This window comes from Melopsittacus undulatus, chromosome 9, assembly GCF_012275295.1.
Source record: "Melopsittacus undulatus isolate bMelUnd1 chromosome 9, bMelUnd1.mat.Z, whole genome shotgun sequence".
NCBI classification, from domain to species: Eukaryota; Metazoa; Chordata; class Aves; order Psittaciformes; family Psittaculidae; genus Melopsittacus; species Melopsittacus undulatus.
In genome coordinates, this window is record NC_047535.1 from 6497732 (window position 1) to 6514508 (window position 16777).

At 46.4% G+C, this 16777-nt stretch overlaps 1 protein-coding gene across 1 annotated transcript in view; it reads right to left on the minus strand.

Annotated features, from left to right (window-relative positions):
• Positions 1-16777, minus strand: part of SLCO3A1 (solute carrier organic anion transporter family member 3A1) — a 136234-nt gene that overhangs the window by 11204 nt on the left and 108253 nt on the right. Inside the window, exons 3-7 of the mRNA XM_034066531.1 lie at positions 15191-15289; positions 11975-12238; positions 3398-3562; positions 2027-2225; positions 993-1131 (exon numbers count right to left, since the gene is read on the minus strand). Of these exons, the coding sequence (XP_033922422.1) occupies positions 993-1131; positions 2027-2225; positions 3398-3562; positions 11975-12238; positions 15191-15289 (866 nt within the window). The remainder of the gene's footprint in view (positions 1-992; positions 1132-2026; positions 2226-3397; positions 3563-11974; positions 12239-15190; positions 15290-16777) is intronic.

Genomic DNA, 16777 nt, shown 5'->3' on the forward strand with positions numbered 1-16777 from the left:
GAAAGCATTTGGAAACTGTGGTATTTTGAATTCCAGCCTACATCTCTGAGAATGGAGTGGGAATTGACAAGAGTTTTAAGCAGGTTGAGCTCCAGGGCATCTGGGCTCTGAGGCTGCACTTGCTAGAGCAAGCCTGCAGCTCTGCTCACTGGCACTCGCAGGAGGTTTGTCTCTTTAGGGGAGGAAGGGAGGTTTGATGTTGCCTCAAAAAGGAAGGATGAAGCCATGCACTGATTCCACTGCAGCCACAAATGCTGGTCAGCCTGAGACCAGGCTGACCCGACAGGGAGTAAGGATTGCAGAACACCACCAATTCCCACCCATGGGAGCAGCAAGCACCCATTTTCAATGTAATCTGAAGACATTAGTATTTCGGCAGCAAAATCAGGAAAAGCAGGCTTTTAAGATATTGCTAAAAATTCCCCTCAACTTTACACAGAGATGATTTGGTCTTTAAGAGTTTTCTAAAAGAAATAAACTCCTAAATATGGAGAACTGAAAAATACAGAATGTCTTTGGTTGGAATCTCTGCTCCCTTGACACCTGCTCTTGCTGCTGCCTCAGAGTAAAGCAAGGAAAGAGAGAAAAGCAAGAGGAGCGGAAGGAAAGCTTAAACAAGGATGAATAAAACAAGGATCTGGTCACATGTTGGTCCCACAGTCTGTGCTGATGAGCTCTTGCAGAGGATCTGGATTCTACCAATGGATGGCTGTGTAGATCACTTACCATGTTCCTTGCGTCTGTGATGAGGAGAAAGACCAGAGCAGGAGGAGGATGGGAAATGTCATCCTGCTCCATAAGAGTCAGCAGGCATTTATGCAACAGAGCAAACAATGACAGTGGCTCAGGCCCATCTGATGCACGAGGTTAGTTTTTGGGGGTGTAACCACGGCTGGCTGTAAATGAGTTGCTCTACCAGACGCACACTAACCTCACTCACTCACTCAAACCCATAGGGTTGTTCCTAAAAGTCCTAAGGAAAACCAACTCACCGTGCTGCTGCAGCCAGCAAAGCAGGCAGATAAGTATGTGACCCCGTCTGCCCCACACACTGGAGTGAAGGAATCAGTTTGGCATTCACAGTTGTTATTGCAGGGGGAATACGGGTCCAGAGATGAGGTTGGAGTTGAGCTGGAAGAGAAACAGAAAGAGAAATTAAAGGGCAGTGTGATGATATCAGCCAGCTTTTCCAATCGTGGCCACACAAAGCTGGCTTTGAAGGGGGTAACTAATGCAAACAGATTATGAAAAGCAGTGTGCAGGCTATCTGGTTCCTAGCTTTAAGAAATCCAGGGTACAGCTTCTCCTTGGGGACAGAAATGCCATGGCCACTATCCTTCTGCAGCAGGAAATCTAATGTGAGGCTTGGGCTGCCTTGTTACCCCAATGAGTAGCCCCAAGGAAACCCAAAGAGATGCTGTGGAGATTGCTCTCTATTTTTCTACAGCAGTAAGGAGCTGAGAGCCTGAAGTTGTCATCTTCTAAAAAGTCACTGCTGCATACTAAGGAGCACCAGAAAAGAAAACACAGAATAACTCTCTCCAAGTCCTGTGAATGCTACAGGGCACCCTGTGCCTCCTCATTTCTCCCATTAAAAAAAGCCTGGAGCCACACGTACTCCCTCCTCACCATATCTGAATTTCCAGGCATCTAAAACCTGGTTCTGCAAATTCTCCCCAGGCACTTAAATAAATGTACAAAGCAGTGCATGTCCCTCACTGCCAAGAGGAGCCAGATGGTGCAGTGCACCCAATGCTATGTAGCTGGCCATGGGTGCAGAATCAGGTCTGGCACCTTTTAATTCAGTTTGACTGATTTTAGTAAAGCTCCATTGTGGGCTGCAGGTACTCAGCTCTCACAGTGATGAGTGGCATGAAAACATCCCAGACTAAGAGCCCTATATGACATTACCTTCTATATGTTTGCCCTGTATGGTTATCTAAGGGCCGGCACTGCCTTATAAGTGCTTATAAAGCACTTATATTGGTAAGGCTGTGTGAGAACCTGAAACTCCCTGAGGACTCACTTGTTTCCATAGGGAACAGTAACCCCTGCCACAGGTCCTGTGTCGCATCCCAGGAACAGGAAAGACACGTAGCAAGCTGTGGACACCAGGTTCACCAGCATGGCCATCCTGATGGCTCCCAGAGCTGACAGGCTGAGCTTTTTCACCAAGAGGCCACCCAGGAATATGCCCAGACAGGCGCATGGGATTGCTGTCATCCCTGCAAGAGGAAAGAGCAGTCAGCAAGAAGGGTGAGTGAGGCTTTTCACTTAGCATAGAGATCTGTGTGCTATCATGGAGAAACCTTGCAATGACCAACTGCTGGAATAGCATCGACCTGGGGCTGCTCAAAAAGAGAGGAATGGATGCAAATGGCTATGCTGCACAGAGAAAAAGGGATCTTCTTCCAGTTCTCATCCATATGGAGTGAGATGCTGACATTGCTGAGATTGGCCCACCCTAACCTAAGCAGCATCACTTCCAATGTTTCCTGCAACAGCTAGTAGACAAAGCCAAGGATTTTCTGAGGTGTCCAGAGGCTTTGCATGAGCCCTGCTGGGTGTACTTCACAGCAGTCTGATCTTCAGAGACCAGGCAAAAGTCACAATTCATATTTTATATGAATTCTCCCTTAAAGAATCTTCTTAAACTGTGAGATGCAAAATCCCTGCCAGAAGTGACTCACTTTCCAGGTGCAGAAAGGCATTATCACACTAAGCTTGACTGAGGTTACTTCTGTCCCTCTGCTGCCAGGCCTTACCTGCCTGGGCTAAGCTTAGAAGTACATCCAAACACTGGTATTACTGGAGTCCCATAAATGCCATGTGGGAAATCCGGTTGCAATTTTGCTCAATTTAAACAAGTTGTGAGGACTGTGGATGTATTGAAGTCTCCCTTCTCACTGCTAGATCAGAAGCAGGATGTGCCCTGGCTCACAGTGACCCATCCTTGCTGAGCATCCAGCTCTATTCACACACTGATTGGCTAGGGCATCTTCCACCACACAGTGTGGTGGGTTTCCTTCTTGCAGTAGGTCAATGGTGAAGGTGCTTTTCTTTGCCAAGCCTTTAATTCTCAGGAAAGACGGAAGATGGAGCACCCTTGTTAGCTGTAGCCTTCTGTCAAATCCTATTATAATTCACCAGCGAGTTCTTGTGTCACTGGGGGAAACCGCAGGGGATTGCTTCTTTTGGAAAACCAGGCCAAAACCAGAAGCTATTGGAGTTCAGTGTGAATTGGGAATGATCAGCAGGAGAAAACGAATAAAGATCCTGCTTAGGTAAGTCACTTTTAGGGCAGCCTAAGCAGTGAGTCTGGTTGTGGTTACCAGCCATACTGAACACTTAAATGCCTTTGAACACAAGAGATGTGGTGGTTCCCGTGGTTACTCACCCAGGAGCTGGTTGGCAGATGAGGTGGTGAGGTTGAACTGCTGCTCCAGGTACTTTCCCAGGAAGGCGGCGAAGCCGGCCACCACCGCGATCTCCATGCAGGCTGCCAGGATGATGCAGGTGAAGACGGGATTGGAGAGCAAGTGCTTCGTTACTTTGGGGATCACTGGAAGAGAAGAAAATCAGAGGTGTTTTGGCATAGGCTGTGCTCGAGGTGCTGGAGGTACCTTGCTGCTCTCCTGCAGGACAGGCTGATTTCAAATCAGAGGTAATTTGCTGTTCTGCACAGACAAGCTGGTTGAAATGTGTTAACATCAGAACAGTGAAGCACCAGAACAGTGCCATCTAAAGATTCAGATAACAGAAGGGTGCAAAATCACCTGTCATTATGTTTACATTCTACAGATGGCTCTGAAATTTTGAAGGATGACTGTTTTCCAATATTGCTTTTGTTACCCTCATAGGGAAGTCAATCAAAGCCCTGTATTCTTTTTCCTTCTCCTTTTCCTACCCACTCCCCATGAACAATGCTGACCCAAGTGATAGGTGTCATGAGTACTCTGCTCAGGACTGCACCAGCTTTCAGACACAAGCTAACCCAGCTCACTCTTGGCCTTTCCTTCTCCTGCCACCCAGATTTCCTTCATTTTCATGTTCCCACACAATACTGACTCCTGTGCTGAAGGACACCTTCTTGCAGCACATTGGGGTGAAATCTGAAATTCTCCTGCTTAGCCTGAGGGCTAAGCCATGGGCTTAATTCTTCTGCTTAGCCATGGGCATAAGGGACCTCATGCCTGGGACAGACATGTTAGCCTGTGTGTTCCCATAACCCAGAGCATCACCAGCCAAGCAATGCCTTCCATGCAGAACCTACCAGCCTTGGGGGCTGCAAGGGCAGAAGAGGACACACTGAGCTATTCACTAAGATGCACATGCACTTGCTTTAGTTTCATGACCCACTGGCTCCTCCCTCCCATTATCATTAGAGTCCGGAGTCCTCTTCTCCAAGCCTGTCTCTATTTCCGATAAGCAAACACGAGTTACCTTACAAAAGGAAATCTGGCTAATGAATCAGATAGCACATTTTCTACTTCAGCGAACATTTTAATTATTGCTGAGATAACACAGCTTGAAGAGGAGAGCATCCCTCTACAGAAGAGAGCCTTGCTTTGTCTCAATACCTGATGACTAATTTTGCCCTGAATTAAATGTGAAAATCATTAAGTTTCAAAATTACCTCGCTGAAGTGTAGTGAAGCCTCAATGGACCCCTATTTGCATTCTGAAATCCATCCCCCACATCTCCCATGGTGTACCAAGGTCTGGCAGATGACAAATTTCTCTGGTTTTGGCTCCTGTTTTCCCTTAAGGCTTTTTTTGGTGCAAAACCCAATTACACTGGCTTCAGCAAATGAATGCACAGCTCTTTGTCAAGGCTTCGCTTGGGTCCCCTTGGTTCTTGGGGAGAAGGGGAGAAAAAGGGTTATAATTAGGTTTGATATAACCTTTTGGGAAGGGGCCACTCCACGGTTTCTGTTCTCTTTATATCACAAATGTATTTTCCCGCTGTATAAAATCCTTGCTTCCCGAGGATTTGCTGAACATAATGAAGGAGCAGGAGGAACAGGATTTTTAGTAGAGCAGGGGAAAAAAAGAAAAAGGAAATGAAAAGAAAATACCGGGAGGGAGGGATGGAGGTGAGGGGATTCAGACGTGGATGATCTCAGAAGCCACCTGCTGCCTCCTTCAGTTCTGTGGTGGCCACCTCTAGAATTTCCCCTCTTTGCCAGGAAAAGGAGGGAAAATACAAAGGTGGACTTGGCAGTGCTGAGCTTGAAAAGCCATATTTAAGGTATTAATGCCTGTTGTGCCTCCGGAGTGCAGTTTGTGCGAGATTAATGGATTCCTCGAGATGTAGCTTTGTGCCAATTCAAATGCAAAGACATAAAGGTCTACCTCTAACTTTATCCACCAAACAATAACAAGGACAGCCTGTCTTTTGCAGGATGGAGTTAAAGATCACAGACATTTATTTCTGAAGCTGGCAAGGCTGGTACCCAACAATCATGCATTATCCAGGTCAAAATCCATCCTTTGTCCTTGGGGATGGACAGCGAACATTTTGGAGAGCTATTGCACCATCTCAGACAAGAGAGGAGGCCTCGTGACTGCCTTACCTGGCAGTGTTGGGCATAAGCCCCATCACTTTATCATCGCTTCTCCTCCCTGTGCATCTGGGTGTGAGTTTTCTGGGACAGATCCTGTCCTCCACTGCATGTTTGACCACCATCTACTGCAACAGGGCTCTGTCCCAGCTAGACGGTATAGAATAAAACCCAGTGCAAAGAGTGCAAAGGCAACATAGACAACACTTGGCAGCCACCACCATCATCTCAGCCAGGGCCAGCTCAATCTCTTTAATTTTCTAAGTGGAATGACAGGAGGCTCCCCATAGAAATGAATATCCTTTCATCTTGCTACTGCCACTCGTTAGGATGAATCATTTGACACCTGCTGTTGCCTTATCTGTCTCAGTTCTTGGGGTAAAATACCTCTGGGAACAAGAGTAAAAGTCATCAGTGAAGTTTAAAAATCTCTCAATAGGGCAGAGTGATGTGCTTTCAGCTGCTTGGCATATGGTGCTGGCTATGAAGGGGGAATGGAAAATGTCTAATGGGGGACAGTATAGCCCTGGGGAACACACAGTCAAGCATGGTGCTCCACCCCTGCAAAAGTCATGATAAATGTTACCCTGCACCTTGGTGGCCCAAAGGTTAGTGGAACACTTTGCAGCAGCACTTTGGAGATATAAACCTGAGGTCGAAGCCTGTTTGCTGAATAGAAAAAGGTCATTTGGATCCAAAAGAGTCTCAGAAATCCACTTGGAGAGCCCATAAGCTGTATCAGACATGCACAGAAAGACTCACTCTCCCACGATCAGAAGGACCAGCTCATTTAACATCCCTATCCCACTGCACCCAATATGCTACAGAAACAATGGCAGAAAAGCAATTCACGTTGTGATGGCAAGATACACTGAGAAGAACGAGAAATCTCAGCCTCTTTTCACTGCTAAAGTACTTAAACCCAACTCTTCAGACCATTCATGTGCAGCATTGGTCACAGGATCATCCATAGGTTGGAGGGGACACAAGAAGATTTCCCAAAGCTCTCCAACACCCCTCAACTTCCCACCTTTTAACATCCCAAGCAACACTGCTAAGGCCTCAAGCATTCTCCCCGTTTCCTGCTGTGGGGACAGCTATGGGTGACAGGCCACAGGCCTGAGAAGCAAACACACTTATGTAAACCAAGGAGCTTTGATTTGTCACTAAACATCAGGGAGTACCGGGGATAATTGGCAACCTCATTACATGAGGTTTAACTACTCTCCAGAAACAACAAACTATAATCATCACGTTGGTGCTTGAAATGAATTGTTTGGAACATTACAGTCACCAAGGCCCCTTTTTCCAGTTGCAGCACCCTACAGAGACATGTTTTCAATTTGCAGTAAAGATGAGGAACACAGAAAGCAAAGTAATAAATTACAGGGGGGTTTATAGCTCAGTCCACCTAGGACAGCATGGTGAGGGAAAGCTGAAATGTAGTATTGAGCCAAAATACTACTTTCTAATAGCAACATAAGAAGCAAGCCGCAGATCTGAATAGAAAACAAAAGGCAAAAATCTCCACCTGGCTTCAGGAATAAGGGATGAAGAAAATAGTGCAAGCAGCAAGACAAAAATACCTCCTGAAAAGAGGCAGCTTCTATAAAAGAGAATGTGGAGTGAGGCAAGAAGTGCTGAAGGTGAGTTGAATATGCCAAAGACCACATGGCCTTGACAAAATTAGTATCACAAAGGATATGAAAGAAAAGGATGACATCTATGTCAAAGAGGCTTCTTGACAGATACAAGCCCGAAGCAACATGTCCTGGGTTCAGCTTAAACCGCGACACAACAGTAACATCCTCATGTATGCAAAGCAGATCCTTCTAGTCTAGTCTATTATCTTGCCACCAGCAGCCACCTTTGCTCAGCTTCAGAGGGGGCCATAAATCTCCCTCATCATGGAGGTCATGGCAAGGCACAGTATCTTTTTGGAGACAGACAGACTCTGCCTGACATCAGCTCAGCTTCTGCCCTGAAGTGTGCAGGTTGAAGATGTTTCTAAATCAATCAAAGCTTCTGATAACAGGGATGCTGGCTTTGAAATGACCAAGAAGAACCTGCCAACAAAGCCTGCACCTTTGTGAAATCCAAGCCAAAGGAAACTGAGACTGTTAGGATCTGATGTGCGGCCTTTTATGATCACCTACCATCCCCTTACCTATGATTTGGAGTTTTTGGCAAGCCTTTGAAATGCTGGTAGGGAGCCGAGACCCAAATCCAAAGAGGCATTAAGGTCTTGGTACCCTTCTAGATCTCAGTCAAAGACTCACCACTCTGGCCATGAATGAAAGCTCAGAAGGAGCCCTCTCCAAAAGGTTGTCACTATCACTCATTAATCATGATTTTGAAAGTATTCATGTTAGCCATTAGCCCTGCTCAATCCTATGAACTTCCATCAAGGACTATGGGCTCTCCATGGCCCAGGAAACCCCAGGACAACTGGGAGCTTTGTGCTACGTGTCTGCTCCCAGAGAGCACTTTTGAGGAGAGAAATCCATGATTCAGAGCAGCTCCCTCTCTAGGTATTAAGCAGATTGGTACCCAGAGTAGGAAGGAATCGAACAGAAGACAGGACAGCTGTCAGCTGTACATCCCAGCTCTCTTACGCTCTTGGAAACGAAGCTGGACAAAACCCAAAATGTTTCCAAATCCAAGGAATCTGCAGTTTTGAAATTCATTCAATTCCACACTGAATTTTCTTTTAATTTCTTCTGAATGAGCTTCTCTCTCTGAACCTGAAGGATTCCATATCAATTTGAATCCTTTCAGGTTTTTAATCTCTCTTGCTAGACAGGCAGGCAGAATGTAATGAATTCTTGGTTGAAATCATTGCAAAACAAAATGCATTTAGAGCAGGGTGTTCCAGGGATGATAAAGATAAAGGCAAGGAAGCATTTTGAACCCAAATTTCAACGGAACTGACCACTCAATTCAGCAGAAATGACATTTCCGTATGGGAGAAAAAGAAAGATTTGAACAAAATATTTCCAAGCACGTCCTGGAGCAGGTGGTGGGTTAGAGGCAGCGTGTTAACAGTGAGTGAGAGGGCAAAGGCAGCACAGACACAAGCAGAGGGCACAGGTGCTCTGACACAGCCAAGCATCGTCTCCTGCCCCAAAGAGCAGAGAGGTCCCCAGGGTAGACCAGAGCTGAGAATGCAGGGCTGTGCCCGAGGACAGCAAGGGCTGCTGCAGCCCATGCCTGATGTGCTTTCACAGAACATACAGGGATGCAGGGCTGGAACAACGCTGCCAGGCTGCCAGCCGAGAGCAAAGAGCAATGGCAGCATTTATCCATCCTCTCCCTGCTGTTAATCCTTCACTTCCCTGTGCTCCCAAATGGATTCATGTTGCTTAACTGAAATACTAATCAGGTAAAGTGTTCATATGCCCATTCAGCAATGGTAAGCACTTCCCAGGACAATCCCAGAGCTTTCCTTCCTGTGCAGAGCTGCCGTGGCAGCCACATGCTGCCTTCGCTGCCTTTAATTGCCTCTTCACCTTGTGCCACTCAAAGACACAGATTTCATTTCAAGTTTGAAGCTCTTCTTTGTGATGCCTCTTTTCCCAGCATGAAAATACCCCTCAGGAGGAGATGCCCTGGCTTCCCAAAAGCTGGGCCCTCCCTCCTGTTTAGACCTTGAAAGAGATGTAAAAGACTTTGACTCTGAGCAGGTTGCTTTTATACTATTTCTAGCTTTTCTGCATGCTAAGGCTAGAGAAAGCCAAGGAATCTCACCCAGCCCTGCATCTCACTGTCTCTCAGCAGATCCTGTAGTGTCTCGAGCATCCTCCTACGTGCCAGCCATGCCATGTCGCTAGCTGACAGCATGTCTCCCACTGACACCACCCTGCTCCCTCTCCTGCCATGTCCACTTGTTTGCATTAATCCCTGCAAGGCTTGAAAAAAAACAAAAGAAAAAGCAATCAAACCCATTCAATAGGCAAAAGGGAGACTCAGGTCATCCTCTAGGGATAAAACTTAAAGTGTGTTTGAGCTACCAGTCCAGAGAAACAACCCTTCCTCCCCATACTGTGTGTAGGAGGTAGACAATCCACACCTCCATGCAGACATGGACTTACACCAGCCTAGTACCAAGCTGCAGAGACAACACTGCCTACAAAGGAGTCAGAGGTATGGCCACACCAACCCCAATGAGCATTTCCACCTCCAACCCCATGTACAGGTGTGTCCTCCACTGTTCAGCTTCACAAAACCTGCAACCCCCAAAGCCCACGGTATGAATGAAGACATGACTATGCAGGCACATATATATATAAAAATAAAAGTGTAAACAGTTTATAGCTTTCCCCAAAGGAAACCTTGTGCAATCAACAAACAGATTAAAGATACAATGTCCCACCACAACAGGAAGCACATATATATAAATACATTTCAGCTGCTGGCAAAATAATCACAGAATCACAGGATGGTCTGGGTTGGAAAGGACCTTAAAGCTCATCCAGTTCCAACTCTCCTGCCATGGGCAGGGACACCTTCCACTAGACCAGGTTCCTCAATGGGTCAACATATCATGTATACACATGGCAAGACACAACCCATCACTTTAAACACAGTTCCTGAGGAACGTGTGAACACATTTGCCTTCCTTGCACATGTCTAAACATCTCCTCCAGGCAGGCACTGCAGCAAACACAACTCTTGACCGCATTCCAACTGTGACAACAGTGGCAAGGGACTTGAAAGGAGATGTCAGCTACCAACACCCTGTCATTTGTGACAGTCTCAAAGGCATAGCTAAAAAGGTCATTTTCTGTCTTATTTGATGTGATATAAATTGCATTTCAAAGTCCATCTACAAAGAGACTTCTGGAATACTGACTGATCTGAAATGGGGTTACCTGCAATGAGAAGGCTAATATTGAAGACTGTGGTGCCTCCTCATGTAATCAATACTGTGAACCATATGGATCTGGCAGTTTAATTTCTCTACTTGAGTGAACAACAGATGCTCTAGGAACCCCTCCACAGCCTCTCTGTGAGCAAGAAACTCAGCTTGCTCAGCACCATCCTTGGGCAGAACTGCCCTCCATGCAGCACAGACATGCTATAGTCTTCCCTTTTTCTATATGAATATCCACAAAAAATTCCAGTGCCCATTCCAAAAACATGGGGCCAGAAGCAGATGTTCTGATGAGTCCATGACAAAGGACACACAATTATCCAGAGATACCATGGGAAAAACCCGTTCCTTGAACTTGAGAAAAAGCAGGATGAAAGGATGAAGAAATTAATTCTAAAGACGATATTTCAAACAATGCATCCCTTGACCTTTCTTTTGAAATTTCTCATCAAGTCAAGATTTCACATCTTTGTCCTTCCCTTAATGAACTACCGCATCAACTGTTCAGGGCACTTTTAGATTGAAAGAACACATTCTTTTTCCCCCAAAGTCTCTTTTTTTCCTTCTAACTTATACGACTCCCAATTAAGGCAACTGCACAGGGAGTGATTTTTGTCCTCGTTTATCTAAATGAGATAGACAGTAATGAAACCTCCCTCTGCCACAGTGACAGAAAGTGGGAAGCACCCACCAGTGCTACAGAACCACCCTCTCAGATGCAGGATTTTCCATTGCAGCCTACAGAAAGGATATCTGCCCCCATCCTCTCACAGAATGCTTATCCTTAGCTCATCTTAAATAGAACCAGGTCCATTTCCATCTCTGCAGGACACATCATGGGGGTTTCTACAAGCAATGCCACTTTGATGCTATTCTGGGTTGGTATCTATCTCTTCCCCATCCTAGTTTAAGAGCTGCGGTGGTAGCCAGCACTCCTTGCTTTGTATGTGGGATTGGAATAAGCTGCAGCTCAGCTGCTGGAAGCTTCCAATCTCTTTAAACTGTCCTTGCTGGCTCTCTCCCCATTTCAGGAGGCAGAGGGGAACAGGACAGTAGGCTGGGGAGGAGTTCACAAATTGCTCTGGCAACTGTGTTCCCCTTCAGTTTTTTATCAGCTCTACAGGACTATCGTGCCTTTCTGAAGTGTTGTAGTTTAAAATAACCCAAACCTTCCAAGTGGAACAAAGTCTCTAAAATAAGGACAATGCCAGAGAGAACTAGAAGCTATAGACTGAGATTTCAGGGTACTAAACTTTGGCGGGGATTTTTTTGGGGGCAGATAACCCAAATCGGAGACCAATTATCATAGAATCATAGGATAGTTAGGGTTGGAAAGGACCTTAAGATCATCCAGTTCCAACCCCCTGCCATGGGCAGGGACACCTCACACTAAACCATATCACCCAAGGCTTCATGCAACCTGGCCTTGAACACTGCCAGGGATGGAGCATTCACCACCTCCCTGGGCAACCCATTCCAGTATAAACCCAACCTGCTGCTGATTCTCATGGAAAACACAGCAAGAGCCAAGGTCTCACCTCGCAGCTGCTGGAAGCAGGTTGTGCTGCTCTCCCCATCCAGCGGGTGCTGCAGGACCCCATTGCTTGGCTTGGGTCTCTCGTATTCCCTCTCGGGAAGCATGGCCTGCTCGCTCTCCCCGGCATGCTCCGGCCGTGGGGGCAAGGACTGCGGGAACCCGAACATGGGCAGGGATGAGAAGAAGAGTAAGGCACCACACAGCAGGAAGCCTCCCCACCATGCTCCGATCCACCGAGGGTCGTCTGGGGTTATGTCCAGCTTACCTGCAAGGGCAAACACATACACACACACACATCAGGCTTGGCCTTGGGGAAGACAATATGACAGTGTTAATGATGCTGTAGGCTGGAAGATGGTTGTTGGAGGCTTTGCTGGCTGTCAAGGGGGTCCCAGTCACAAGGTAGGGATCCACAGTGCATTCCATACCCATTCTATGTGAGCTACCAGTGCATAATGACCTCCATATCCACAAGGTCCTTAGGACAAGAAACCTATCACCTTGTCTATCTAGACGGTACATCCAGCTTCTACAAAACCCTATAATCAAAGCTTCTCTCCAGTGTCTTTGTCTCTGCCACCTCTAGGAAGGTACCATACATCAGCAAGTGTCTCTGCTGGCACCAATGGCTTGGGCATTGCTGTCACAGTGTGTCAGCTGTGCACACATAGCTGACATACCTACTGGCACAAAGACCTGCATGCAGCAGCACAGACAAGGACACTGCATTCCATCCCAGCTCACCCTTTTTTCCCCAGGAGGTCAATACCCTCCCTGTTTTGAATTCACACCAAAGGAGAGATTGGCATTTGGGCTTTGTGGGCACCTGTGACTGTGTGGAGGGTGAAACAGTCCTAACTACTGGAAAAGAAACCCACTCACTGTACCAAATAAGCTCAGAAAGATAGAGAAATCATCAGAAAATGAAGCAAAATTAAACCCAGGGCATCCTGTAGGCCATCGCTCAGTGGAGATAAGGAAAAGGAAGGCTCTGGATTCAGTTTGGGGGTATAAAAATAAACAGCAGGAGAAAGAAACCATGTTCTTAAGAGCTGCCTTGCTGCCACACCTCCTCTAGTGAAGGGTGCCTAGGGCCCCAGCTGACTCCCATGGGAGACCCAGGTCCATGTGGCTGGAATAACAAGTTCCTCTGTTCATGATGTCTGTCTGGTTACCACCACTCTGAAAAATCTGTCTCAAGTGAAGCAATCAAGTTGTCTCTCAGGCAGAGACAGGAGGAAACTCTTTTCTCCTTAGGGAAAATAGCACGCAGCTCTCAGATATATATAAAGTGTGAAAAATAGTGCTTTGGAGGGACTGGATTCTTCTGCTGTTATTTCCTCCTGCCTGAAGTGCATTTCTTCACCTTCTCAGGAACACAGCCATGTGAAGAGCCACATAAACCAAAGCTGCCTTCATATCCCTTTCCTTAAACAGGTCCTGCATGGAAGGCAGTGATGTGCCCTGGCACCCCACACCTGCAGCCCGAAACGGGGTTCAACCCTCTGGAGTGTGGTCTCCTCATGCCATCCCAGTGTGCAGAGCAGAACCAGCTGCAATGTGGAAACTCTTCCCCATACAAAAATAGGCAGAAGCCAACTGCGCCCCAGCCTTTGAATGACAGCGATGGACCACAGCCAAATCCAGCTGGATTTGCAGCTGGAAAGCACTATATCCTCCGTGTAAGCTGTTAATACACAGACCCTCCAGGCTTCTCAGAGAAAATGCTCCACCGTCCTCCTCTGTGGCTCTGTATTTGTCTGAGGCTTTTTGAGCTGTAAATATGGAACAGTGTCTTATGTTAAGAATGGCCAGATCACATCAAGTTGACTTTTGAGCTAGGCCAGTGTATTGCCCCTGATGATTACCAGCTGCAGATGCCCAGAAAATCCACAAGAATAAAGTCAACATATACCTGATATTATTCTTGTGATCTGTGGCTCAGGGGCTTTCTGAGCTACATTTGGCCTCATGTTCATTTTTTCCTCTATAAACTTCTCCAACTGTTTTTGAATCCATTTGTAGACTTCTTATACCCTATGGTGAGGAGTTGCACAGCTTCACCTGCTGAGAGAAGAAATATCTTCTGCACATTCATATCTTGAAGTAAATATGAGCTCCTCTGCCCACAGGACCAAGCGAGTCTTTAGCATATCTTTGCTAAAGCCAAGGAATGAAAAGGGACCACGTGGGGTTTGACTGCACTTAAAGTCTCAGCCATCAAAGAACATACTTCTTTCCTGCTTGCTCCATATTATTTAGACTTCTTTAGATTCCATGTGCATGAAGACCGAAAAAAGACAGCAGCTCTTTTCCAGATGTGCACAATTCTGTTCCGAGTGCTGCAAGGTTCAACTCCATCTGAACACATCCTGCGAAGATGTATTTGCAACATCATAGAACTGCAATGCACCCTCAAAGGGGTACAACACCCCTGTGGCAGGATAACAGCCTGTGGCATCAAATGGAGCTGAGAAACGTAGAAAAAGCGTCTGAATAACTGAGGGAAAAGAATAAAGGATGAGGTTTGCGGACTGCAGCCAGAGGGCTTGGAGAGAGGCAGGGAACAGCCTGTCACACATTGCCCTCTGATGGCAAAGAGCTCGTAGTGCAGGTAACAATAAAAGCAGGATTTGCAGGGTTTTTCTTAATGAACAAAAAGACGATTTGAAAACAACTTTCTTTAACTCAAGTGCAGAGCCAAGGTGAGCAACAATTAAAACTGCTTTGGGGAACAGCAATAATGCTATAGAACTGAACCTGTCCCCCATAACAGGGTCATTCGGAGAAGGTGCCAGGCATGGGTCTTACTGGTGTGCCTCCATCAGAGGGCCTGGATGGTCCTCGCAGGTCTGTCGAGGGCAGCTCCTCACATTTCATCCCATGCTAAGGACAGAGCTCCGCTGGGCAAGACTATGTGCATGGCTAGCCAGTGTGGCCTACCACAGTGTCATGTAAGGTGTCCTCTAAGAGCTGGGCTGAAACCAATCTTGCTGTAGAAAAGCCCATGGAAAGGAACAAATTTTGCCTACTATGAATCTGTTATCTATAGGATCAAGTTGAAAACCTTTGAATCCCAGTCATAAAACCCCTCTAGAAGTGACACCCATACATGCAAGAGGCACTAAAGACAGAAAAACAGTTTCCTGCTTATAACCATCAACATTCTTGTCCTGTTGATACATTATCGTTTGAAACCAAACTCAGTTCTCCTTACTTGTGTCAATGAAGACAGCATCCACGTAGATTTTGGTACAGAAAGAGCCCAAGATAAATCCACAGGCTGGTCCAAATACCAGCATCGTAAACAGGATCCCTACAAGGAGAGAGAAAAGAGAAAATTAGTGCTGGGCTCAGGTTATTCATTGCAAGTTGTTCTGCTTGTCTCCCGCAAGATGCTATTGCCCTGCTGATGTCAAATATGTGTGTCAAATGCTTCAGGCATTAGCACCCTAAGTGCTTTTTGCTTTTCCATATCTCTTCAGGAAAAAGAATAGATGGAACTGTAATAATGCTGAAACTCTGTTGAGCTGGGAAGACACTGTGGATATATACCATGTTTTGGCTGCTTGAAAAGACGGGGAAGTCTTTATTTACCTTTGCCACCTCCAGTTAAATTCCTGGTAGACAGGGTTATTTTCAGAATTCAGGGCCAGCCAATCTGTGAAGTGCTGCATTGTCACAGAGTGAGGGATAAAGTTCCTTTACAGAGGCAAAAGCACTTTTCCATAGCCAGGAAGCCCCCACAGTACCCACAAGGCAAACATTCCCCAAGGAGCACGGCTCTTCCATCCTCTCACAACTTCTCACTCTTCCTGCAAAACCCGTGTGAAATTGCCAGTGTAATGCCAAGCAAACAGCTATTATGAGTAAATTACTTATTTGCTTCAATACAATATTTAGAAGCGTTTATTCTCACTCCCATTTTGGCCCTGAAACAGGAATGCTACAGGCACACCGCCAGCTCGCAATTATCCAGGGCAGAAAGGCAGGGGGACACAAGGATAATCCAAAAAAAGCAGCAACAAAGATAACACAAAGCGTTTGTAAATTAGACAATAGGAACACTGTTGGTACCTTCACATTTGGGATACAAAACCAACAAGAAGTCTCTAAGGACCCTTGTAAATTGCTTTCTGAAGGAAGCAGGGGCAAGTCTGAGCAGTGTGGAGCAGAGCAAGCGCCTGTGTTTGCTCTGGAGCAGAGAACTGCTGATGAACCCGTGCAGGGGGCAGCTCTTGAGGACCTTCACAGGGATGTGGCAGCCTGTGCTGGCATAACTCTTGGTGTCACTGCACTTCAGAAATGCCTTACAAAGGAGCTTACTCACATCTGGATGCTCTGCTTGCTCTCCTTTGGCAGCAGGGTACATCCCACATCCAAATCTCCCCCGAGGATGCTGCCTGGCATCCCGGTGCATTCATAATGCACTTCATCACAGCCATCTCAGCTCTCAGATTCCTTAAGTGGAAACTTAATTCCCAAGTTCTATCTCTGTGCATTTCTCAGGAGCTGGATAAATGATCAGACCTATAAAATATTCCCAGGACACCATGAGCCCTGTGCAAGGCAAACCTGTCCTGCTGGGAACAGTTTAGCCAAGTGGGATAAGATGGTCTGGTTATAAATTGCTTCACCCTCATTTTTCAAACACAGAGTGCAAACTAATTCCTCTAGGTTAGTGGCACCGTGACTTGGCTGGATTAATAACTACCTACAAAGCAAGGGTGTCTCCAGCCAGCCACTCATGCAGAAACCCAGCACATTAAAGCGTTCACAGCCATCACCTACAGAAACAAGAGGG